Genomic DNA, 25,961 nt, shown 5'->3' on the forward strand with positions numbered 1-25,961 from the left:
GATTTTTTTTTTTTTTTTAATCAAACACCTACAAGTGTGCGGAGATCTTTAACTCCAGAGGACGGTGACAAAATTCTAGCTTTATCTCAGGGCTGAGAAGAAATCGTAAAGGTGAGCGCATGGGGAGGGGGGGACACCAGCCTCGCCTCCCTGCCAGCGGGCCCCTCTAGGCAAGGCTATTCTCTACCTGGCTGCATGTGGAAGAGCTTATTTCACCCAGGCTGCCTTTTTGCATCCTCCCTTCCTCGCTGCATGTTTAGCTAATAGAGTCTTGCACAAAGGGAAGGCAAAACGAGGGCTGGGAGAAGAGCGACAGCTAATGCTTCCTTGCAGGGTATGTATATGCTGGGAGGAGGGGGGACAGACTTTGAACCCGGGCTTATTGGGAGCCGTTAGCTTTTCATGATGTAACATTGTCGTGCACGGCCTTTTTCTTCCCGATTGCATCTGCATGGAGAGGCGAAAACTGCCCGTGGGGGGGGAGGGTGGGTGGGGGTGTTCTTATATTTCTCTCTTGTTTTCATTAACCCACCCGAGGCTGGCCGGGGGGCTCGGAGGGGCGCCGGCGGGGCGGGCGGGCGAGAGGGATGTTTTAGTCACGTTTCTGGTTTTATTTTCGTAGCGGGATCCTTGCGTTAAAGACCACGGCAATGGGGAAAGTAATAATTAGCGCCTGAGAACTGCTCTGTGGTTTAGGTAGTTTCATGTTGTTGGGGCTCCACCTTTCTCTCTACAGCACGAAACTGCCTTAATTACTTCAGTTGATATCATCACCAGGTATGCTTGGTGCGAGGGTCCTTTCTGCCCGAAGAAATCTTAGCGCTGAAGTTATCTGTAGGCGTCAAGTCCCAATGCCATTGTTCCCCATCTGCAACGGAGCCTCCTTTGATTCCTCAGATAAACACGGCAGCCGAGGGGGGAAGCTTGACAAGTTCTTCAAGGTTAGCTAGCTCCTAAGCGAGTCCCTGCCTGCTTGCGGGATTTTAATATATCTCGTAGGCTGCATTCAAGGTCAGGTGCGTTTTTGCATTCTGCTCGGCGTGGGTCGAGCTCGGGGCGCGGGGAGGGGGGAGGAGGGCGGTTGTTTTTATTTTTCTGTCTGGATTTATTAAAAAACAGAGACCCAGAAGGCTGCCTGGGGGAGGGGGTGGGGAGAGATCAAGTCTGCCGGCTCCTCTCCGCGCACCATCACAAACAAGGCCCCGGAGCGCAGGGCCTGCGGCCGGGCGGACCCTACCCGCGGCGGGGATTCCCGGCCCCGCCGGCGACTCTCGCCCCCCGTGGGGGGTGGCTGGTGCCCGCCGGTGCCTGTCGCAGGGCTCCGCCGGCCCCGCTCCGCCGCCCGTCGGGCCCGCTACCCCGGGGTTGCCCCGGGGCGCCGGCTGCCCCGCGGCCCGCAAGGCCTCGGTTACGATCACGATTGCGGCGCGACCGCGGCCGCTCTCCGCGGCGGCGGAACGGGCAACAGCGACCTCTCCGGGCCCGCCGCCGCTGCCGCCACCGCCGCCTTTTGTGTCCGCAGCGCGACCGCGGGCAGGGGCGGCCTCCCGCCGGGCCCTCCGCCCGGCAGCCAGCGCCGGCACGGCAGCCGAGCGGTGCACCCTCAGCTGCGGAAAGGCAGGCAGGGGAAAGGGCAGAAAACGCTCTCAATGGAGCTTTATTTCTATTTATTTTAATAGTCACCGTGATTATTTTTGCCTAAAAATAATAATAATAATTTTAAAATTGCAAACTTTTTCGAAACTCCAGGCCGGGCTGCAGGAACTCAGAGGAGTTTGGATAGCGGATTTTAGCTACACCCAGCCTAGCCGGTTCCTTAGAGAAGGAGACGTCCTCGGCTGGGGCAGGAGCAGAGCTCCACGTTGCAGTCAAATTTAGGCGCTTGTGTCTGCCTCTACACACACTGCATCTGACGGGCTATCTGCTGGGTCTGCGTACTACGGGGAGCGAATTTACAGTGTGTATGTCTGTGCGTGCCTGTATGACATTTGTACGCAGGTTTGCCTCTGCCCTTTATTTCCTATTTGAATCGCATCATCCTGATTTTGGACTGCTTCCCCCAAATTCTGAATCATTTTTTCTCTCCGCTGTGCCAAAACACCTCCATGCATTCGCAGCACCGGCGATTCCGTGTGAGAGGTTTGCAGTGGCAGGAAACCCTGGGAAAAGGCGATCCTGAACTTCCCGTTCACGAGAGATCGCAAACGCCTGCGGATTCTGCGCGTATAATCCGCGCCTCCGCGGTGCGTGGCTAATGAAGCAGCGCTTGCAGATGCCCCTCGCTTAAAAACCGACGGGGTCCTTCCTGTTGCAGCCGGGGGTAAGAGCTAGGGGAATGGGAGCACTGCTAATTTGATTATGCCGGGGTGGAAGGCAGGGAATATTTTTATTCAGGCACGATGGGTCCAGAGGTGCTTCATTTTGGGAATTTTCCGATTTCCTATCGCAATTTGACATGAACGTCTTTTTCTGCCCTGGTTTGGGTCTTTTGCCTCCGAGGGTGTAAGCCACCAAAACCCTAAGTAAATTTGCAACGCAAATAGTACGAAGCCCACGCTGCCCCTACTCACCTTCGTGGCTCGTATGCAATATGTGCTTTGGGGAAAAATATGTCTAAAAGGACGAAAAGAGAGGCGAATGCTTCAGCATTATTATCAGCAACGTGACCGCGTGAAAAATGCCTGTAATTATTTGCTGTATTTTATCTCTTGCTTTCTGTACATCCTCTCCTGCCGTTTGGATGCCGGCAGTGAACAAATGCAGAATTTTACAGGGAAATAAAAGTGCAGGCACGTCCTTTTAAACGTTATTGTTATTGTTATTCATTTGCTATTATTTTTGGTGAGGAACCAAAAAAATGAAACCCGCTGCAAGTTGAGAACCCAAATTCGAATATAAACATCCAGGACTCCTGCAGCTAAGATTATTTTTTCTGAATGGAAAAAGGAAGTTCTACAATCACATTTCACCACAGCTGACTCTTAATAATAAATACAAATGACGTCGAGTTCCGTCTTTCCAGGAAAGAAATACAATTATTTTTTTCTATTACGGCGTGTCTATACAATGGCCACAAAAAATAGCAGAGGAGAGCTTTATTTGCATTTTTAAAATTGTTAGAAAATAACGGGCTCCTTGTTTGTGGAGATCTTGCAACTGTTCCGTAATTTTCGAACTCTAATGGGGGATAATAGTTTCATTATGGGCCTTTGTAATCCTGAATGGGGGGAGAGAGTGTTGTTAAAATAGGATCTCTGTAAGATTTCGGATTAAACTGTTGGGAAGACATGAAAAGAAAAAGAAAGAGAGAAGGAGAGAGAGGGAAAGAGAGAGGGAGAGACAGCCCACATAGCGATGTAAAACTAATTAGAACCACACTTTCGCATGCACAATATTTACACGTGATTTTAATTATTACTCCGTCATCCCTACCATTTGCTGTGCTATATTTCAATAAAAGATATTTCGAGCAAATTGAGCCTCTCGCGGAGATTTTTTTGAGCCCACTGCATCCCATTGACCTCGCTCCTTCGCCAACCACGGGGATAAACAGCGTGAGTGTCCGCCGGAGAAAACCCGGGGAGTCACAGGCATATTTGCAAAGCGTTCAGCCACGACTTTAATACCTAACACTGGACTTGGATCTGGCCGCCTCTTACTTTTCCCCCGCGCACCCTCCCCTCTTTCTGCGGAGGACTGTAACCCTCCGCTCGGTTTCCGATGCCGCTAGCGTGTGTCCTGCAGTCAAAGGAGGTGCCAGCAAATAAATAATATTTGCACATAAATTTGATTCACCAGAATGCGGGACGGCCGACTGCGAGCGCCCCTTTGATAGCCGCCCTGAGAAGCAGGGTGCCTTTCGGCAGCGGGGAGACGGGGCTTTTTCTCCCCTTTCCCCCCGCTGCTTCCCTGCATAGTTAAAGAATTAATCGTCGTGATAAATACCGCCGCCCGGCTCTGCCTGCGCTCCTTCCCTCCCTGCCAGGACGGCGGCTCCCCTCCGCTCCGGCCGCCGCGCCGCCCAGCCCCGGCTCCTCTCCCCGGCCTGGCGAGGGGGTCCCCGGTCACCGCGGCCCCGTCCAAGGGCAGGGGCGGGCAGGCGAGGCGGTGCGGCGGGGAGGACGAGGAGGGTGTTTCGGTCACTGCCGCGCTCTGCCCGGCGGGTTGGGGTGGTGAAGTGCAGTTTGATGCGGGCCAGCCTAAATACCGAGCCAGCGCCTGCCCCGGTCCTCCTCCGGCCGGGCGGGGAGGGCCGGCTCGGCGGCGGAGTTTCGGAAAGGGGATACGTTGAATTTGACTTTCCGCTGCCAGCTCTGCGCCGAACGGAACGGTATTATTTACAGTGAGTTCCCAAACTAAACACAATAGTATAATTTAACCTTTCCAAGCACTCGTAAATTTTTACTGCTGTGAAACACAGCGATGCAAATGAGCGCGCTCATAGTTACTGACTTAATAACAACCCCGTGGCTCCCGAAACAATAACTCCTTATGAAATATAATAAATATATATTTAAATACCGCAACTGCTATTTTGCTTTTTTTATTGCTTCAATTATTGTATAATTTTATGTGAAGGTCTCCGATCACAAGGGTGGTGGGTTTTTTTTTTTCGCGAGGAACTCGACCCACTGATGGGATGATTAATTATGATATAAAATAGTCCGCTTAAACGAAAAAAAAAAAAAGAGAGAGAGGAGAGAGAGAAAGAGGGAAGGGGGGGCTGTAATACGGAATCTGATCTTTTAATCTCAGTTGGCCGCAATTAAAACAAACCCCGCCGTATAACTCCAATATCCCTTTGCATAAAAACATATGGCCTCGCTATAAAAATTATGGCTGGAAAACACTGACCCATTAATAGCCCGCGGACTGATTTATACTTTATTGTTCTGCTCCCCCGCCACGTGACCGGGGCAGCCAATGGGCGCCCGGGCTGCCCTCAACTTATTACTGACTCTACTTCTCCGCCAGCACCAAGTTGTTACGTGAAACCCGCAGCCCCGAACCGCGGCGGGTCCGCCGCCCGCGCCCGCCATGTCGGCTCCCGGGACCCTCAGCAATTACTACGTGGACTCCTTCCTGGTGCCGGAGGGGGACGAGCTGGCGGCGCCCCGCTACGCCCCCGCCCCGCTGGGGCCGCCGCCGCCGCGGCCGGCGGCGCTGGCCGAGCACCCCGAGCTGGCCCCCTGCAGCTTCCAGCCCAAGGCGCCCGTCTTCGGCCCCCCCTGGAGCCCCGCGCACCCCGCCGGCGCCAGCGGCGTCCCCGCCGTCTACCATCCCTACGCGCACCACCAGGCGCCCGTGGCACCGCCCGACGGCAGGTACATGCGTTCGTGGCTTGAGCCTGTGCCGGGCTCCTTGTCTTTCCCCGGGTTACCTACCAGCAGGCATTACGGCATTAAACCTGAACCGCTGGCGGCCAGAAGGGCTGACTGTACCACGTTTGACACTCACACTTTGTCTCTCTCTGATTATGCTTGTGGTTCTCCTCCAGTTGATAGGGATAAGCAAAGCCACGAAGGCGCATTCTCTGAAAGCAATGGAGAAAGTGAGGCAAACGGAGAGAAACCGCAGATCGATCCAAGTAAGTGGGACTGCGAGGGTAATGGACTTCAGGGCGCTCCGCCGGCCGCGGGGAGGTGTGGAAGCGCTGGGGCTAATTACGCGGCCGAGCACCGGCTGCTGCCGCCGCCGCTGCTCCAGCTCGCCCGGGTCTGCATTCTGCAAAAGACAGCGGTGCCTTTCGCAGGCTCGAACGGGATCTAGGATGGCTCGGGCTTTCCAGGCTGAAAGGAAAACAAAAACCCACCCTGCAACTGCAACTTAAAAAAAAAAAAAGAGAGAAAGGCAACCCCCCCCCCGCCCCGGCCACCCCAGCAAACTCCTCCGGACGTACTCGCATCCTCTTGCCTCACCGCGCTCCCAGGCGTGGGCGAATGCCGGGGAGAGGGTGCCTAGAAAGCATTGGATGTGAATCTGATCTTTTTTTGGTGACGGCTCACAGGCCGAGGCGGCTATTGCGGGGCTGAGAGCAGAAACCTCGCCGTTGACTTGGTTCCCCCCTCCCCCCTTCGTCTCCTCGGTTGAAAACCCCGGGCTGGATGCTCCCAGGGCTGCGGGACTGGTGGCAGAGCGCCTCGGGATTGCTATCGCGATTAACGCCGTGCAAATAAGGGTCCTAAGCAGGCGAGGTTTTAATTATGCCATCTGTAGACTGACTCGCAGGCTCCCTGGGTCTTGCCAGTGATGACACGGGAGAAGGTCGAAATTAAAAAGTGAAACAATTTCGATGACATGTTGGTCTGGCTGGTCACTCCCCGGGCTGGCAGTTTGAGGGGTGTGTGCGTGGGGAGGCCAGGAAGGAGGGAGGGAGCTAGCAGAGGGAGAGAGAGGAGGAGAAAGTATTTTTAAATTGCATCCTACAAACAATAAAAAAGGCGAGGGGAGGAGGGGGCGGCGGGTCTTTGCCGCGTGTGGTTGCGTGTGACCTCTCCATGTGTCTATATTTTGGACTCCATTGTGCCTCACCATCCTCTCTGCCTGGGGAAATTAGAGTCACGTCCTAAACCCCAATATCGAGACACCTACGCGTCTGGTCCTGCGTGGGTCTCTCCCTCCCCAGCCTTCTCCTCCCCCCCCCCCCCAGCCTGAACTTCTCCTGTTGTTTTCATTGTAGATAATCCAGCTGCAAACTGGCTCCACGCAAGGTCCACCAGGAAAAAGCGGTGCCCTTACACCAAGCATCAGACCCTGGAACTGGAGAAGGAGTTTCTGTTCAATATGTATCTCACTAGGGACCGTAGATACGAGGTGGCCAGACTCCTCAATTTAACTGAGAGACAAGTGAAAATCTGGTTTCAGAACAGGAGGATGAAAATGAAGAAAATCAACAAAGATCGAGCGAAGGACGAATGATGGCGACATGTGGGTTAAATTGAAAAATGCATAAAGATTAAAAAAAAAAGAAAAAAGTTAAAAACAAAACAAAAAAATCCTCCCCTCAAGCCCTGCCATGCAATGCGTCTGGGTCCAGGCCTCATTTTTTCCCATGGCAATTTCTGATTATGATTGTACCTTGATTGTCACAGTGGCCAGTTTGCCAGGAGAGGTACAGTAAGACTTTTAATTTTCTAATAGGAAAGAAAAAGGGGGCATTAGCACGAAAAGGCTGTTTAGCTGGCTTGTATAAATCTACCTGTTCCTTCACTTATGGAAAGAAAAAAGAAAAAAAGAAAAAAGAAAAAAACTACCTTTTCATAATGCACAAGTATTGTATTTACGGACTGTATAGTTTAGTCTACGTAGTTAATTTTATTCGCTCTTTGCGCGGCAGAGAGATCTCTGCTCTAATACTTGAACACTGTGTTTTATTGTGGTAATTATGTTTGTGACTCAATTTATGTGCTTGGGTGCTGTACCGGATGTAATGGTGTAAGCTAGAATTCAATTTGAACTCAGGTTGTTTATTATAAAAATTGCATAGAGTATAGCTCTGTAGTGTATTAAGTCTTTTCTGTATAATTAGACACTTAACCTTTGATTGTAAAATATATATTATATATATATCTCAACGCAAAAAAAAAAAAAAAAAAAGTAGAAAAAAAGTTTGTCCGGGATGTGTGGGAATCACGGTTCTCGAAATATTGAAGCAAGTCATTTTAGTATGCACAGTTGATATATATATAGTACTGTCTTTGTCGGTTGTATATATAATCTATATATTAAAAAAAAAAAAAGAAAATAAACAGACTAGCTTAACTATTGTTTTTGCACCAGTGAGCAGTTATCAGATTTCGGAGCTATACGTATATGTGAAAAGGGTAACTACCTATGGTTTACGTTTTAATTTTAATCGAATGATTTGATGGTTATTGTAATGAAGGTTAATTTTATTGATAATAAATTATACACTATAAAAACCTACATTTGGTTATTGTAAATTTGTATCAATTTAAAAAAATGAATCTGGGAAGTTATGTTGATGCAGAACGTACACTGTCTATTTTGAAATAGTTACCTCATGGCCTACTGACCAAATCGTTGTGTTGAAATGATATTTAACTTTTTGCCAAATAAAATATATTGATTCTTTTATATTTTGTGATGTTTTAAGATTATTAAGGAGGGTTTTTTCTCATCAGCAGACGTGGCAGAGCTAGGGCAGCTGCGGAGGCGAGGCGAGTAGTAGTGTTATTTCTGAGCCAAGGCAAACCCACGGTTCTGTAAACGTAGACCCCAGGTGATGAAAATTTGGGCTTATTTTCGTCCTAAATGGGAAGATTCAGGTCCTAAATGCCATTTCTTTGCTGAGAGGAGGCACAACCCTCCCATCCCGGATACAATTTGGTAAGCTGGCGCTTAGCAGCGCGTGGAGGGAGACCCTTTGGATGGCACCGGGGGCACACTCCCCAGTTAATGCAGTTTTAATAAATTCGCCTGGTGGGGCGGGGGGATTTAGAACCAAACCAAAATGTCCGACGTTCTTTAATGCGGACAATAATGTAAATCAGCTCAGACAGCGACATTTAAGCTGAGATGGTTAATTAGCCTGTACCAGAAAATGTCCAGCACTAAGTGTGCTTCAACAAGCTTTGTGAGAAGGCTCGCCTTACAAGCGCGTTCATTTTAAATTCCCTTCTAAAGATAATTGCCCGTGCAAAATATGTTATTTCAAACGTCACTCATATTTTTCCTTCCTTTGCCTTCACGTTTGGGATTTTTTTCCTCCCTTTTAAATGTCCCGTGGCAAATAAAAACAAACCCTTGCATTTTACTAGCGCCTCAGATTGTATAAGTATAGATAGATAGATATAGATACAGATAAAATTTTACCGACAATTATGGTAGAATTTATGGTGTCAATTTTACTCGCTGATTTAGCCAAAGGAAAAAGCTGGGCTGGCAGCAGGCTAGAGCAGAGAAGACAAAATAGGATTTATTTTTAAAAACAGAAAGGTCTCTTTGGAGCGGAAGATTTCCACACACATCCCTATTGCACCCACCCCTCCCCCGCCGCCCCAAGCCAAACCAAGCTCAGCAACAAAAGAAAATAGCGAAGTCTGTGAGCTTGCTGAAATTTACCCTTGTTTTGGGCGGACATCTTACTGCTCAGAGTGGATATCCTCCATAATATGAACCACGGCAGACTTCTGCGCCACACCGACCCTTGTTTGCAAATATGTCGAATAACAATAAAAGCCTTCTTGTTTTACGGAGGTACGCTTACACATATATATGTATTTAAAGCGAAATAAGACGGAACAGTTATGGTCTTGGCAGAAGTTGTTGTTAGAAAAATTCAGAGCCATACAGTGCAATAAAAGAAAATGACTGCTGTAACCGTTTATGGGGTGTAAAACGCTGCAGGGCTGAAGACAAAACTTAGGGAGCCGGCAAGAAGTTTACAGATGTGCAGAACTGTGAGAGGAAAAAAAAAAAAAAAAAGCTTTCGACTTCACCTTAAAAAAAAAAAAAAAAAAGGAATCTGGGGTAAGATTTGATGAGTTCTAATTAGTGAAAGGGAACTCGTTCTGGTGTGCACACACAAAAAAAGCCCCTAATTGATCCCTGAGCCAGTATTTGGGGATGCTGGGACGCCCTCTGTTGTTGCAGACAGAGGCAACTTCAAAGAATCAGCATTAAGAGTGTGTAATAAATGACGGGTCTGCAAACTGTCTGGAATTCGGCTCTTAATGAGTTTACAACTGTCCAGCCACAATTAAGATTTTCTACAAAAGCCTTTTCATTTGTTTTGTCTGGCTGTTTTAGATAAAGCGGGCGAGCGGAAATAACAACCTTTTATTGGCCTTCCCTTGCTTAAATCCAGGCTGGGAGGTGGACATTTATCTTCCCGTGCGCTGGCGGGCAGAGGCGCTGGCTCCGCGGGGCCGGCGCGGCGGGGCGGCGGGCGGTGGCGGAGGCGGCGGTGACGGCCGGGCGGCGGCAGGTGGCGCTGTGAGCCCGCGAAAGAGCGCCCGCCCGCCCGCCATCAAGCGCTCGGCCGCCTCCCCGAAAGCTCCTAAAATGTCGACTTTATGGGAGCATAACTGGGGTTGGAACCGCTGGTTTGGCTTTAACAAAGGCCGATGGGTTTGAAGTTTGGTTTTTTATTCCCCCCCCCCCCCGTTATCCCGGGGTGAGGGATGCCCCGGTGCCACCGGGCGCGGTTAGGGTGGCATTTACTGCCTGGCCACGCTCGGTGCACTCGTGGCAAAAGTAAAGCTTGCTCTGCACCAAGGACATACCCTGCATTTATTATTCTCAAAACACCGAGGCATTTCCTATTAGCTAAATAGAGTCGGATGGAGCCCTGGCACAGAACTGCCAGCTCCTCTCTTCCTTGCCCAAAATCTTCGCCCTCCTCTAGAGAAGCTCTGAGCTTGCAAACAGGGTGTCCTGATCTCTCGAAAGGCTGGTGAGAAATTAAATATTTGGAGAAATGGAGAATTTAAAGGTTCGGGCAGGATAGAAGAGGGTGTCCCGGGATCAGCCCGGGAGGAGATTCCCCGAAGAGGTTCACCCTCAGAGCGGAGGGCGAAGCGACGGATTTTCCAATGCCCTTCTCTGCCCCGCGTAGCTGGAGACACAGCCGTGCGGGGAAACGGCAGCGCCGCAAACCTCTTGTTTGAAAATTATTCACCGGCGAGCGAAATTCCTCAACAGCTGTCTTTGATACAAATAAAAAGCCCCGCTTGTGTCCCCAGCAATTTCAGCTCTGTGGGACCCTTTGTAATTATATGATACAGATGCGAGCAGGCTGATGCTCTGCAAACTTGACGTGTCTCTCAAAGTCATTCCTAACTTCTCCTCGCCTTCTATTTTGATTTCCTCCAGTCGTTTTCGTGTTTTTTTCCGTTCTGCTTTTGTTGGCTTTCGCGTCTTGAGAATGAGGCTTATGGGGAAATAATTGGAAGGAAAATAAAAGCAGGAGGAAAGGAAGCACAAAATGTGGGCTGAAGTATGAACGTTGTATTTTTCAAGTTTAAGCCAGACAAGTAAACAAATCGCTGCATAGTAGCCCGTAACAGAACTAGTGTCTCTGCGTTTTATTTACATTTCCTTAAATCAAAGTCAATCTCTTTATATCGAAATTCAGCATCGGGATGGAATGTGAGCACTGAGCTATTTTTTCCCCTCACTGTTTCAAAGATTTAATTCTTTCTAGGGATAAAGAGTAACAGCCACTCCCTGCTTTCTAACAAGACCTTCCCTATCATATGTTTGTCTACAATGGCATTGCTAAACTTATTATGATTAATTATTTTTTTCCTTGGGCAGTAAAATTATACTGAAATTAAAAAGTGTTTATGCATCGTCATACTAAGTAATAACTTGGCACAGTACGCTTCATTATAATCGTGGATAAATTACGGCGAGAACAGATTCCAAAACAAAATCTTCTCTAGGTTGAACCACATCAAGATACTGCTTAATACACAAGCCATAATCATGTAGTGCTCCCAGGTCGCTTATAACTTATGAGCACCGTTTTATCATTACCTTTTACTTCCCGGAAAAGCTCAGAAGGCAAAGAGACTTATTCCAGAGCTCACACGAAAAATTAAAAAAAAAAAAACAACAATGAATGTCGCATAGAGGATTATTTTTAAAGCGTGTGAGAATATTGCGGTGACCGAAACCTTGCAATTTGCGCCCGTTGGCCGTTTCCTCGACGGGGAAAAAAAACCACACAAATGAAAAGTGCGTTTTCAGGCGCGGGGATCCAGCCTGGATTTGTGAGCGACAAAACGAGAGGTTTCAGAGACAGCGTTGTGCCTAATACGCAGAGGGTGGGGGAAGTAAATAAGGTGGCGGGGACCCATTTCTGGGGGTTCTTTTAAGATTTAGTCTGTGAATACTTTTTGAGAAATCTTAAGGGTTGGCAGGGAAAAAAAAAAAAGCTGAAAGCAAATATAAAAAAATGGTGGCAGCAGTAAACACATACACACAAAGCAAAATACATAAATGTGCAAATTGTACAGAATCACAGAGCTCGGAATACCCAGCCCATCAATTCGGTCCTAAGCTATTCATATTTAAGTCTAGACATTGGTTATATTTGCTGTTTCTTTCTTCTTGCATCTTGGTATGTTGTCACCAGAGGGGCAATTTATTGGTCTAATGTCATCTACTTCAGCCTCTTTGATCTTCTTAGTCGTCGTTGTCTTTGCTTCGCATTCGTTTAACTTCTTGGGCCTTTATTCCTTTCCAGCAGCCTCTTCTGCCGACGTGTTCCTACATCGCGATTGCGACCGCAAGGATATTGTCTAATATTGGCGAATTGGAAGAAATAACCGAAGGGGGCTCTTTCGCCAGCTTCTCCCTTATGCCTGCGAATAACAACTGCGTTTTCACGTACTTAACACTTGGCAAATATCTAGATACAGCCGCCACATTTGCATGCTCTGAAGCACCAGTATCTCAGGGTTCTGGCTTTACAGAATTTACTTGCTTCTGTCTGTAACCTATATTCATAGGGCTGCAATAACCGCGCATAAAGAGTCCCAAAGGGTGCGTGCGTGTGTGTGTGTTGGAGGTGGGGGGGGGGGGGGCGGACAGGGTGTCCCACGTTCACAAAACGTAAAGTTTAGGGTCCGTGCGAAATATCGCCGAGAACAATTTTAACTGGTGAGAAAGTCTTTGTACACAGGGCACCAAACTATAATTGAAAGGAGAATTTCCGGGGCAATTCCATTGTGCTCCTTCCAGTTTATGATGTGCAATACAGGCAGGCAGTAAAAGCTGTCTTTACCAGGACTCCCTGTCTGAGGGAAGGAAACTCATTTTACGATCCGTTTAAAGGAAGGGCACGGTGCAGCATCCTCAATGGAGAGCCATTCGCATTGTTGGGGAGCCCAGTGTTTAGAAAAGCAGCAACGCTCCCCGTCATCTGAGCGCACCGCTGCCGCCTCACGCGTAGGACTGTAAGGTAGGTAGGACGGAAAGGTAAAAGGGGCATTAAACAAGCGGCTGAGATTTGAAGCCATTTGTAGGCGATTTCTTCAACTTTGAGGGTTTTGGTTTATTTTGGTTAGGTTGGCTTTGATTTTTTTCTTTTTCTTTTTAAAGCGTTCAGAAAGTTTAGTCCTCGCATATTTCTTTTCCCCCTTTTTTTTTTCCTCCTTTTTTCCCCCCCGATGTGTGTGTGCGTGACAGTGTTTTTGTTTTGTTTTTTGTTTTGTTTTGTTTTTTTTTTTTTTTCTAGAGGGGAAACCGGCGGGATTCACTCCAGGGGGGGTGCCCTGATTTTCAAGGCTCGGGCAGCCCCTCAGGGCCGGCGGCGGTGAGGCGGGGGCCCTGTTGCCGGTGGGTACCCCCATAAACCCCACTGCACGATTACGCCCTGCTTATTTTCCTTGCGGAAAAAACAGCGCGTGGGTGACGAACAACCTCCTTTAAAGTTTATATTTTATTTTATTTTATTTTTTCCCCCACACCCCCCCGATCCGTCTAAAGGACCACATGATGTCTGTCTGTGTGTGTGCGTGTGTCCCCGGGGGGGCCGAGCGCCCCCTCACCCCCGCGGCGGCGCCGTCGGGGAGCGAGGGGGCGGTGGCGGCTGGAGGGCGCTGCCGGGCGCGGCGGCGGCGTCCCCGGCCCGTCCATGGCCGGGCACCGGCGGGCCGCGGCCGGCACCACCTGTGAGGCGGGCGGGGATTGGCGGGCGGCGTCATATGACCGGTCACGTGCTCGAGGCAGCTCAGTCCAAAAGAAAATGGGGTTTGGTGTAAATCTGGGGGTGTAATGTTATCATATATCACGCTACCTCGTAAAACCGACACTGAAGCCTGCCGGACAACAAATCACAGGTCAAAATTATGAGCTCTTCGTATTATGTGAATGCGCTTTTTAGCAAATATACGGCGGGGGCTTCTCTTTTCCAAAATGCAGAGCCTACTTCTTGCTCCTTTGCAAGCAACTCCCAGAGAAGCGGCTATGGACCAGGCGCGGGTGCCTTCGCCTCCTCCATGCCCGGCTTGTACAATGTGAACAGTACCATATATCAAAGCCCGTTCTCTTCCGGATACAGCCTGGGCTCTGATGCCTACAACCTGCATTGTTCCTCTTTTGATCAGAACATTCCCGTCCTCTGCAATGAGCTAACCAAACCCAGCTGTGAGAAAGCGGAGGAAAGCAACCTGCACAACCAGGCTGAGCCTAATTTCCGGATATACCCCTGGATGAGGTCTTCAGGTAGGGGCAAGCGGAGAGGGCTCGGAGCCGTGGCAGCCAGGCAAAGCGTGTCGCCAGGATTACTGTCAGCACAGCCTTTATGGTTTTAATTATAGCTGAGGCGCCATTGCGTAGAAAGCCCGTGGCATTGTATGTAAATGAGTATCATAAAACTTTTTATTGCCCAATTAATGGGTTCTAGCCTCGTAAATTTGTTTAACTCCATTTGCTATGGAATTTTAGCATTGAGTTGATTTGCGCTGTTTGCTATAGAAATGTGGAGAGTTGGCTGCGGGGTCCCAGAGCCCCCACGGGTAAGCGTCTCCCCTGCCCTCTGCCGAAGTTGGGCAAAAAAATCCTGCTCGCTGGGGAAGGCGGAGGGGAGAGGGGCGTTCAGGAGCCGGGGACAGGCTGCTCAGGACTTTGCCAGCCCACGTTACCGAGACGTGCCACTCTCGTCCCCCCTGCCCTTTCCACGGAGATAAGGATCTATAGAAATGTACTAAACAGGAAAACGGGGCGTGGGGGCGGGGGCGCTGGGGGCGAGAGTGTGTGAAAAAGGAGAGCTCTCTTCTGGAGCTAAATGCGATGTATTGTTTACGACCCAGGCGGGGTGAGGTGGGGTGGGGGGGTGGAGGGAGCCCCCGACATTAAAATAAAATAAACACAGCCCAGCCTTCCAGCTTTTTATTTCTCCTTGCGAAACGCGAAAGTCTGGAAGGTTTTAGGGAAATACATCGCCTAGGGGGAAAGTTCCTCCTCCCAAAAGCAATTTCCTCCCCCACCTCCTCTCCTGAATGCTTTCTCTCCACTTTTTCTAGGTCTCGAGCAACTTAATTTTTGCCCTGACTGAGCAAGGCAGGTCGTGTGGTTGAAATGTCTTTGTTAGGGCAAAGTGGGGGGGCGGCTGGAAGTGAGAGAAGGGGATCATTCACTCTCTCACGGCCGCTTTTTGTTCGAATAATAATAACAACAACCACCACCTCCTCCTAAAAAGAGAAAACTTTCCACCTCTCTTCTTGCCTAACTCCTGGCCATGTGTGCCTGCTTTCAGGTCCAGATAGGAAGCGAGGGCGCCAGACCTACACCCGCTACCAGACCCTGGAGCTGGAGAAGGAATTCCACTTCAATCGTTATCTGACTCGGCGGCGAAGGATAGAGATCGCCCATGCCCTCTGCCTGACAGAGAGGCAGATCAAAATCTGGTTCCAAAACCGGAGGATGAAGTGGAAGAAGGAGCACAAGGAAGAGAGCTCCAGTACCCCGGCTCCCAACGAGCCCACGTCAGCAGCAGCCTCTGTCGAGAAAGTGGAAGAAGACGAAGAGGAGGAGGACTAAGGAGTCCCACTCGAGGAAGCGATCTCTTTAGTATAATGTATGCACATGACAGTTGGAAAAGCTCCCTTTAAAGGAAAGGAAAAAAAAAAAAGACACTCACTGTTTTTATTTAAAAAAAAATAGTTCCCTTTAGTAATCATCTTGCAAGCGAGCGTTTGCAAACATGAAAACGTTTCTTGGGGTGGTTTTCCAGCCTTCTCTCCGCTCTCCCGTACTCCCCAAACCTGCCCTGTGCCGAAGCTTTCGGTAATATCTCCTAAGAGCATCCTACAATCATTTGTTTTTTTCGTTTACCCAAACCTGGGTGGGTTTGTCCAGGGGACATTTCAGTGGGAGAACTGCTGCTTGCACAGATAGTAAACCGTGACCTTCCGAAGTAACTACCTGACTCAATAGTCCCAATCATGTGTAAGGGGAAAAGTGCATTAGGCTCACATTAAGAAAAACTACCTAATTTTGAATAAGTAGCTCTGCACTTTTCTTTTTTTGTTTTTAATTATTGTTAGAAAAGTATCATAACTAACAGCTACACTAACAAAAGATTAAACAGCAAGTAAGGGGGAAAAAATGTATCTTCCACAAACCACTACAATCTACAGCAATGATTTGTACTACCTATTTTCCAGACTACCTATATATCTTGCTCCGCCTACCTATCTTCGAAAGTATACTGTATTTTAGTAGTCAAAAGAAGATAACAATACTAATGTGAATCGCAAAATGCTTTTAGAAATGTAAGTGTAGTCTTTCGAAAAGCACGCATCAATAGCTTTGGTATAGAATTTGGTACCGAAAAGGCTGAATATATTTAAATTTAAAATAATATATTTATTCCAAAGCAATTATAAATGAAAACCATATGCTGCAATATATCTTTGTTCTCGATTCTTTACTATTCCGAGTGAGGAAGCAAACACACGCCAATATTGTACAAAGCGGTTTAATATCTCCCGTTGGCTTCTACCTTCGGCTGCCTCTGCTAAAGGCTGTTTTCTTATTCTAGGTTGATATTACTTAATATAGCGGAAAGTGTTCTTTGAAAAGTGAATTTAAATGACCATGTAACCACCTTTAAACACGCCCCCCCCCCCGTTTGTCCTGGTTATCCGAAAGTGTTAATATGTAATACCGTGAATTTTCCTACAACAGCAGATACTGTATATTTGAACGATTTTTTTTTTGTCATTTATATTCGTCTTGGAGCTCATTTGTAAAATCATGTCATAAATTGGGAAGTATGTAATTAATCTGAAAACTTTGTAGCATGATGTATTGTTAAGAACTCTGTATAAATCCGTCTTGAAGGTTTGGCTAAAGTTTATTCAAAAATTGTATGTTACAATGTGTTTCGATGTGTTCGTTGTGAACATTTGGATATGCCGTGTAAGTATTGGAAGTGGAAAAAAAAAATAATGTCTGTGAACTCTCTTTGGAAGTGATATCGTGTACAAGTATCTCCCACGATAAATGTGTTTTACGTTACACAGAAAATAAATATGCTTGTTGACAATGAATTGTGGTTCTTTATTAGGGAAACAGTTCGAAGGAAGCATCAAAAAATAATTTACACGGACAAATAAAGAAATTAGACCATATAAATCTTTTTTTTCCCCCGTAATCAGAAGCAAAAAAAAAAATATCCAAGGTGATGAATTGATAGGAATCAGTCAAATTCTCTATCTCGACTTCGTGATTTTTTTTTTTTTTCCTAGCGCAGTTGATTAATAAAGCGGAAAGCCTTCTTTATGGAAGGGCTTCCTTCCACCGTGTTCCCGTGTTCTCTTAAAAATCGTAACCCCAGTCCAGGCGGCCGGCGATCAAGCCTAAATTGCATGCAGTGAAATAATATTTGGTAATAAACAGAAAGTGCGATTCGAAACTTCCAAGTGTAAATGATCCGGTCGTGTACGTGTGCGGTTAGTGCATGCGGCTTTCGGGGTGCGGGGGGCATCAGGGTGGTATTAAAAAGGGGAAAAATGGCCCCGCTGTAGAAAACGTATCATTTTTGCCAGGTACCAGCGAACGTCAAGGAGATCTAATATTTTCATTCTTTTTAAAAATTTAAAAAAAAAAAAAAAAAAGCTTGCCCGAAAAGTCCCTTTATTCGGTCGGGTAAATACAGGTAGAACCAGAGCATCATTTGCGCAGAAGTTCCCTTTTTCTACCACACTCCGTTGCTGGTCAACGTACTAATTGTAATTTTAATAAAATTAGTACAAACTCCAGGTCTTTTAAAAAACTCCAGGGCTGCCTCTGTGGTAAGATGGCGCCTCTCTAAGACCTGCCTCTTCTTAGTGATGAGGAAAAGGCCATAAATCCGTTGTTGTTTATGAAAATTTACAACTTTGCAATACAACTTTATGAGTTGTTCGGTTTTTCCATTGGTCGTTGTCGGTCATGTGGATGGTAACCGTGAACATGAACTTTTTTATAATTTCCCTTGCGAGAATAGAGCCGCATTCTTTTGCTGAGCTCTGTCCTGCTTCGGATCTCTCTGGCTTTCAATCCCCATTTCATTTGTTCTTTGTAAGGCAATAGTGAACAAAGTGTGCGGAGGTTCGGCATAAGCAGCCGCCTAGAACACAGATCCGGGATGGCAATTTCCAGTTCCCCCGCTGGAAGGTGTGGCATATTGGATTCAAAGCACTGGCGTGGCAGATTTTCAACTTGCAACCTGGCTAATTTCCTGCTTCTTCTGGCACCAAAAGGAGGGCGATTCGTCTCCTGTGCAGCCAAAGCGACAGCTGTCAAAGTCGCAGGGGCTCCTGTGAGCCAGAACCTAAAAGGTGAGAAATGTATATGACACTACCGTAAGCAGGGAAACATGGTTTAATACGTTTAAATATTAGACATGTGCAATTAAACCAGATGGAAATGTTACCGGCCAGAAATAGAGGTGGCTGCAGCTCAGTTAATTTCGACTTAAACAGTGCATGCAAAAATATGCCTAAATAAAATGTCTACTTTCTGTTATTTAGCAAGGAAGCCGTGGATTATTATTATTTTTCACGAAGTTTATTTCTGTTTGCATTTGCCAGGGGATTGCTGTGACGTTCAGGTCATTTTCTAAGAATTCAGGTTGTAGCATCAATCCGAGGTTTTTTGTTTTTGTGTGGTTTTTTTTTTTTCCAGAGCGAGGGGGAAAAAAAAAACCAAACAGTATTTTTTTTTTTATTTCGCAGCGTTAACTCAAAGTTCATTTGCCGCAGCTGAAATTTAGATGTAATTTATTTTTTTACTATTTCAGAAAAAAAAAGAACCAATCCAAACAAAACAAACAAAACAGCAGTCAGCACAATGTCTCCTGGCTCCCCTGGCATGTCCAGGAGAAAGGTTATTTCTAGAGGGGTAAAACAGCGCGAACGTGTCTTTGATTTTCTTTATCAGATCAAGCGCTGCCTGCAAAATCCCCGTGCCCCGCCGTGGGTCCGTCGGAACAGCGTTCCCGGCGCTTTCCGGCGTGGGTAGCTTGCGCGCCTCGGCTGCGCGGAGCGGGTTTTGCAGCGGCTAAACCGATTTCAGCGCCGGAGACGGAGCTTTTTTCCCCTCTTTCTCTCCTTGTTATGACTGTTACGGTGCGGCGCTGGGGCGGGGGGGAGCGGCGGCTGGCGGGCCGGTGCCCCGCGGTGTGTGCCGGCGGGGGGGAGCGGGGCCCCGGGGACGGCGCCCCCGAGACCCCCCGCCGCCGCCGCCGCCCGGCTCCGCTCCCGCCTCCTCATAGCGAATGAGCGGCTCGGAGTGCTTTAAGTGTTGGCTCCGGCTCTGTTTGTGCTGCCGGGCTGATAAAGCATTGCATTTGCATTGCATTGCGGTATCCGCCGGACTGGAGCTGCAGTGAGCGCCGGATTATTTATTGCGGGGCCGCGGGTGCTCAGTGCTGCCACGGCGTGGTGGAACGGCGGAGGCGGGCACGGAGCAGACCCCGCAGCCCCTGGGAAGGGCAGCGCTGGGAGCCTGCCCTGCTCGGGGGAAACCCAAATAAGACATTTAAAGAAATATATAAAAGAAATAAAAGAAAAATAAATCCGGCCTACTTCTCCTACAGGAATATCGCAGCTCGCCCCCGGGCAAGATATTCCGGCAGGGCCGGCTCTGCCCCCTCCCCTTCCCCTCTGCTTGTACCTCGGTGTGTGTCAACTGTAAAATATCACAGTGGGAGCTGGCTGGGGAGGACCCGCCCGCGTCCCCCCGGCCAGGCTCCCCACACCCCGCCAGTCTAAACAACGGTTCACCTTGCCCAAACTGTTTGGATTAGGAGCTATTAGTTAAAGATTGGTTTTGGTGACGCTGCCGAGCATGAGAAGGATTTGTAAGTGGTTTTATATACGAGGAGAAGGAGGCTTTTAAGCTTAAGAGGGTAACTGCCCCCGCACCTGTATCCGAGGGTGGCTGGGGTTGCCGGCCGGGTTTTCGGCGGGAGTGCTGGGGGTACGGGGAAATCCGAAAACAAATAAAAGGCGGGTGAAATACACGGGTATTGCAAAGTGTGACTTTGTTGCGGTGGCAAAATGCAGCGGCTGGCTTTCCCCTTTCCGGGGAGGTGGGGGGAACGGTGAAGGAAAACTGGCTGAGAAATGTGTCCGGGCAGGGCATTTTCCTTGCAGAGTCGGGGGGTAACAGATTATTGTAATTCGGGGGTTTTCTGGGGGTAGGGGGAGGAGCGGAGAGGACGCCTGAATGTGACTAAAGCGGAGATTGCAGTGCAGATTGTTTAGCTGTCACTGTAACTAACACGACCCAGCCAGGCAAACGTGCACATTTAATTCCTTTTAATATTATGGGATTAACGAAGAAATGTTTTCGCTGCCTGCGGTCGGGCTTTTGACAGTTTGGTTTGGACGCAAACAATAACTTGAAAAAGAGGAAAGAAAAAGGAAAAGAGAGGACGAAAAGAAATGAGTCTGTAACCGATGCTATAAAATGTAAATATAACTAAGCCTGGCGCGATTTTTTTTTATTTTGGTCTGTGTGTGATGGATTCAAACAAAAGACCGTCTGGCCACAACTTTTTAAAGTAAGGCCGATGGGTTTCGCTTGCCCCGAGTATTCATTGTTCACGGTGCGTTTTCGTTCTGACCTATGTTGGTAAAAATCTGCTCTTTTAAAAACTTCTTTGTATTTAGCGTGCTGTGTGCTTGTTTGCTGGTGTTCCCTCCTTTTTAAACTCTATTCACACTGAGTAAAAAAAACCCTTTTTCTGGAGAAGGTTGGCTTTCAGGAAATACACGTTTCTGAAATGACCTCCCAAAGCATGCAGCTAGTGAGCTGTAATTCTACCAGGTGTGTTTATGGATTAGCCGGTCTGAAGAGGTTAAGGAAGTTGGAAAAAAAAAAAATAATTGGAGGCAATCAACATCTGAATGTGAAAGTCCAGCTGAGACTGTGAACAATACAAACTATTGTGGAGCGATGTTTTAACTCACTACTGTTTTATAGGTATCGTAATCTGCCCCCGGAAATGAGACAAATAGTCTCACAACAACAACAAAACTCTCCTTTGAAAGCTACTTTAGGAAACGAGGCTCGTACGAATGTCACTTTCCGTCAGAGCGCGTTTAAAATTAGGCTATTCAATCTGTTGTAATGGGCAGGGATTATGAGTAAACACAGCTTGGAATGAACAACCTCATGTTATCTCCAGGAACTGCAGGGTTACAGCTGAATTAAAAGCGCCTCAGCAAATTTCATCAACACTGTTACTGTTCCTGCCCTGGGCCAAGAATTATATTTCCGCTATGGGGTAACTGCCATGTTGAAAAATGAAGGTGGAAATGTTTGTTTCATGTATTTTTTTTCCTCTTAAAGACACACATCCGTGTTTAATGAAATTATTCGGAGCAACAACGAAACCGATTGGCTTCCGCTGACTCATTAGCGGGGCTGTATTAATTAGGAATAGTCCTACTGGCTCGTTTTTGAATTTGAATGTTTGATTCCGTCGGCTCGACTCTGGCGGGTGGGACTCGGGGAGAAGAGACACGTGGAACTTTATCTGGGCTGCTCGGGGGGCGCCGGGAACCCGCCCAGCCTTTCCCGGGGCCTTCTCGAGCACTTGGTGCAAACCAAAAATCCCCCTCGCCAGAAGGCCACCGCTTCCTGCCCGAGCCACAACCCCCGCGTTAATTATGGGAGCGTACATTAAGATACGAGACCTCTTCCACGCAGGACGCGTTAGCCTCTCTCAGGTTCGGCGCTGGGGCGGGTTCCCCGAGCTCCGAAGGGAAGCCTCAGCGCAGGGGCGATTTCAGGGGGGGAGAAAAAAAAAAGAAAAAAAAGAAGAGAGGGGGCCTAAACTCTCATGGATGCGGTTGTGGCATCGCGGTGGGAAAATGGAGAGAGGCCGGCCCGGCCCCCCCCACGCTGCGCGGCGCCCCGCTCCCCCTTTCACGTGCTCCCTCCGCTCCAAACTTTCCCTCCGCAGCATCCACCACCGCTTCCCTCCGCCGGAGGGCCGGGGGGGCCGCTGGCCCACCCTGCCTGCGGGGCTGCAGGGCTCCCTCGGGGGTGACGCGCCAACTTTTAAGGGCGCCCCCCCCGCACACACACCCCTCCAGCCCCTGATGGCGATGGGGGGGGGGGGGTGTCCCCGTCCGCCGCTGTCACACTGCCCGTGCTGCCTGCTCCTGCCAGGAATTATTACTGTTATTGTTGTTATTATTATTATTGGAATATTTTTTCCTCCGGAGGGGCGTTCCCGCCCCGGGGGCGCGGCCGGTCCCGGCGGCGTTGCGCAGCTCTGCGCGGGGCTGCGCGGGGCGGCGCGGCGGGGCCGGAGCTGCCGGTAAGTTGGCGGCGCGGTGGCGGCGGCCCCGGGGGAGCGGGCGCCGCGCGCGCTCCCATTGGCCGCCCCGCCGTCAGCTGCTCCTATTTTCTGCTGTCGCTTTTGGCGCTCGGCCATCCAGAAACAAACCACTTCGATGACTCCTAATAGTTATCGCCAGATGTACTAATACACAACAAATCACGGTCCGGGAGAGGGGGAGAGCAAATGAGTTCCTATTTCGTGAATCCCACTTTCCCGGGGAGTCTGCCCGGGGGCCAGGACTCTTTCCTCGGGCAGATCCCCCTTTACCCGGCGGGCTATGATGCTCTCAGGCATTTTCCGGCTTCGTACGGGGCAAGCAGCCTGCAGGACAAGAATTACACCTCACCTTGTTTCTACCAACAGTCCAACACCGTCATTGCTTGCAATCGGGCTTCCTATGAGTACGGAGCCTCTTGTTTTTATTCGGACAAGGAAATTAGTAGCGCGTCTCCCTCCGGCAGTGGCAAACAGAGGGGGCCCGGGGACTACCTGCACTTTTCTCCCGATCAACAGTACAAATCCAGCGGCGTCCAAGCCAAAATTGTAAATGACGAAGGCACCGACCGGAAGTACACGAGCCCTGTTTACCCCTGGATGCAGCGGATGAACTCCTGCGCTGGTAAGGCATTTCGATGCAATCAAGGAGGGGGGGGAGGGGAGAGGAAGGAAAAGTTTCTTTCCCCAAGATTTTTTTTTTTTTTTTTTGGTTCTTAGATAAAGTCCAGGCTGCTGGAGAAACACGGTTCCTGCAGGGTAATGTGTAACATGAAACCTTCCCAGGTTATTTTAGACCTGGCACGTTGGCACCCTGGGAACGGTGGCCCGACAGCCCAGCTCGTGGATTCTCTGGTGAAAGTTACTGGTGAATCCTTAGGAAGCGGGGGGGGGGACGGGGACGGACGGACCACAAACCCAGGGGAAAAAAAAAAAGAGGGGAAAAAAAAGGAGCAGGGCTGTTTTACCACTCTCCTAAAGCCACCTCAAAGCCTCTGCTCCGCTCCTTCATTGTCAGAGAGCGATGCAAGGAATATGCCCTCTGTACTGAGGATCCAATGCGTTTGTGGCACATTCCTCCTTGCCCTCCTCCCCCAGCTCATTAGCCTGTAAGTATTGGATATTGAGAGCACGTTTCTGGGGCCGTGGGCGCACTTCCATAGCATCGCGGATTTTCTCTGACTTACAAGTGAACTTCACATAATTGAACTATTCTGTCCAGGAGTGGTGCTGAGGGAGGGGAGAGGGTTGTACTGAGGTGGCATTTATTTTTAATAATCCCTTATTAAGACATTTACTTCCAGTGTTTGCTAATGACTCCTCTCCTGTTTTCCCCAGTTTATGTTTGCTGGACTGTGGGTCGCGTTGCTTTTTTTGAAAGTTAAACTTTTAGCAAGACCATTCTGATGCTGCTTTGCATTGGAGGGCAATAAATTCCGGAGCAAATGGCAAAGGCTCTTCTATGATCTTTAGCTGATGTCTATAATTATACTTCAATTACAGACCCTCTGTAGTCACAGCCATAGCAATAGAGTGTGTTTGTGTAAACACACCCGTATATGCGTGCACACACACATGCACACACATGCATGCAGCTCCCCGGATCGCACACGTGTGTGTGTGCGTGTGCGCGCACAGGCTCTCAACACGCAGAGGGTACACACTGCTCAGCGATTCACCAGGGTGCTACCTACTTCACTTTCCCTAGGTCCACCTTAAAGCCTCTTTGTATCCCAGTTACCCCACCACCGTAAGCACGCAGCACATCCGCATTTGCAGCTGGTCAGGCAGGAGAAAAGGAAAACAGGGACCAAAAAAAAAAAGAAAAAAAAAGCCTCCAGGAAATCAGAGCACACTCCCACCCCCCCTACCCCCACCCCCCCCTCGTGATTGTGCCTGCAAAAGGAGGCAGAATATGCTAACCGCTCTTTCTGGTCTGAAATCACTGGGCCCTGTCCAATGCGATCGTTTTGTCTTTACTTCTACAGGTACAGTATATGGAACTCATGGGAGACGAGGGAGGCAAACTTACACCAGATACCAAACGCTAGAGTTAGAGAAGGAATTTCATTTTAACAGATACTTAACCCGAAGACGACGTATTGAGATTGCAAACGCTCTCTGCCTTACTGAACGCCAGATTAAAATATGGTTTCAAAACAGGCGGATGAAATGGAAAAAGGAAAACAAATTCATAAATTCCACACAGCCCAGCAGCGAAGAAACAGAGGAAAAGTCAGGGGAGTAGAACCACGTTTAATAAACTCTACCAGGCCTTTCCTTAGCGCTCACTATTACTATTATTATTTACCTTGTGTTCCTTCTGCTACTAAAATCCTATAGGTTTGTCACAGTCTATTAATTCCCAAAAGGCTTGGTTAAAAGATATACATTTGCAATCAGCTGTGACTTTCTTTAATATATGTGGAAGTCCTAGCTTTCGAGCTACAGGCATGTATGTATACAACCACCTTTCCAAAGCATAGATGATGTTGCTTAAAATATTAGAAAAATGGCCCAGATATTTAAATATTTGAGGTGACCATCTGTGTGTGGGTGAGTGTCCCTGGCGTGCCTGTGTGAGAAGAGATAAGCGAGTGATTTTTTTTTTTTTTTAATTAGGAATGTTCATATTGTAGAAAATCTATGTCGGGCCGTCTCGTTATGCTGTGTTCGGGAGCTTATGGTCTGCAGGGGAGAAAAAAAAGTTTTATGCATTTATAAGATATTTAAATAGCAAAAAGAACATAAAACCTTTTTAAAAATCGTTGTATAAAATCCTGGGTATAAACTTGCAGTTAAAGCGAAGATTAATTGCAGGGAGATTTTTAAATGCCGCTAAACTGCCTAATCTGCACTACTAGTATTAAAGTAAAAACTGGGCGTTAAACTTCAGGGGAAGCGAGGGAAGAGGTTTCGAAGCGGGCTGATTTCTGTGGTTCCCGTTGAGCTTACACTGAGGTTTCGGTGAGCTCAGCTCTACACTGAAGGGGCTTTGAATTATGGACTACATTTCTTGCGGCTTCGTGGGCTTGGGTCGGTGTTTCTTTCTTTTCTTTTCTTTGATTTTTTTTTGTTTTAATTAAAAGAAAAGTGTCTGTCATATTAACTCGGGGATGTTCCCAGCTTTTGTGGTATCTTAATTCACATTCGCATTTCTTAGCACTGGAAAAAAAAAAAATAAATAGATACTCTAAAGAAAAGTAGCTGCCATAAAATGCTTCTACTTTGAGTTCTGTATAAGTAAAATAAGCGCAGCGAAAATATTGATTAATATATACGTTATATCTCTCTATATTTTATTGTGTATGCGTGAGTGTGCGTGTGAAGCTGTGTACAAATACACTTGTATGCGCATCAAGGCTCTTTTGTTTGGAAGGCAGCGCAATTTAGGCTACCGCTCTAAATCTTTTTAAAGCCAAATCTTGAAAATACTAATGCAAAATGGCTACCGCCGCATTTAGAGGTGGTTTTTTGGTTGTTTTTTTCTCCTTTTTTTCCGAGAGGCGAAAAAATAACGGCGGCCGTAAAGCCGCCTGGAATTTGACCCCTTAGTTGGAAAAAGGCTGCAAGATATTTATCTTTCATAGGTACCTGCCATTTCAGATCGGCAGGACCCGGGTGCCGCTCGAAACCTACGGCACGGGAA

General features: G+C 48.2%; 4 protein-coding genes across 14 annotated transcripts in view; all 4 read left to right on the forward strand.

The window, feature by feature from the left end:
- The first annotated feature begins 4,869 nt into the window (after window positions 1–4,869).
- Window positions 4,870–8,070, forward strand: HOXA9 (homeobox A9). The gene is made up of 2 exons (XM_054815594.1): window positions 4,870–5,587; window positions 6,680–8,070. Exons 1-2 carry the CDS (start codon window positions 5,038–5,040, stop codon window positions 6,916–6,918), a joined length of 789 nt encoding a protein of 262 aa, XP_054671569.1. The 5' UTR covers window positions 4,870–5,037; the 3' UTR covers window positions 6,919–8,070.
- Window positions 8,071–12,735: 4,665 nt separating this feature from the next.
- On the forward strand, window positions 12,736–17,023 carry HOXA7 (homeobox A7). Of its 2 annotated transcripts, XM_054815601.1 has the most exons (3): window positions 12,736–12,931; window positions 13,894–14,196; window positions 15,230–17,023. In XM_054815601.1, the coding sequence occupies exons 2-3, from the start codon at window positions 13,971–13,973 to the stop codon at window positions 15,511–15,513; spliced, it is 510 nt and encodes a 169-aa protein (XP_054671576.1). In that variant the 5' UTR covers window positions 12,736–12,931; window positions 13,894–13,970; the 3' UTR covers window positions 15,514–17,023. The 2 variants fall into 2 exon arrangements, with proteins under 2 accessions (XP_054671576.1, XP_054671575.1); XM_054815600.1 differs by lacking the exon at window positions 12,736–12,931 and having other exon boundaries at window positions 13,714–14,196.
- Window positions 17,024–18,159: 1,136 nt separating this feature from the next.
- On the forward strand, window positions 18,160–25,914 carry HOXA6 (homeobox A6). 5 transcript variants are annotated; one of them, XM_054815597.1, is made up of 4 exons: window positions 18,294–21,698; window positions 22,682–22,937; window positions 23,033–23,071; window positions 24,301–25,914. In XM_054815597.1, exons 1-4 carry the CDS (start codon window positions 21,639–21,641, stop codon window positions 24,558–24,560), a joined length of 615 nt encoding a protein of 204 aa, XP_054671572.1. In that variant the 5' UTR covers window positions 18,294–21,638; the 3' UTR covers window positions 24,561–25,914. The 5 variants fall into 5 exon arrangements, with proteins under 5 accessions (XP_054671573.1, XP_054671572.1, XP_054671570.1 ...); XM_054815599.1 differs by lacking the exon at window positions 18,294–21,698 and adding an exon at window positions 22,055–22,294; XM_054815598.1 differs by lacking the exon at window positions 23,033–23,071 and having other exon boundaries at window positions 18,160–18,299; window positions 22,832–22,937.
- HOXA3 (homeobox A3) overlaps window positions 18,160–25,961 on the forward strand; it is a 44,925-nt gene continuing 37,123 nt past the window's right edge. For 4 of the 6 annotated variants that reach the window (XM_054815563.1, XM_054815562.1, XM_054815565.1 and 1 more), the window contains exon 1: window positions 18,160–18,299. The gene's annotated coding sequence lies outside the window, so the exon portion shown is untranslated. The remainder of the gene's footprint in view (window positions 18,300–25,961) is intronic. The other 2 variants (XM_054815564.1, XM_054815571.1) reach the window with 2 other exon arrangements.

This window comes from Grus americana, chromosome 2 (genome assembly GCF_028858705.1).
Source record: "Grus americana isolate bGruAme1 chromosome 2, bGruAme1.mat, whole genome shotgun sequence".
NCBI lineage: Eukaryota > Metazoa > Chordata > Aves > Gruiformes > Gruidae > Grus > Grus americana.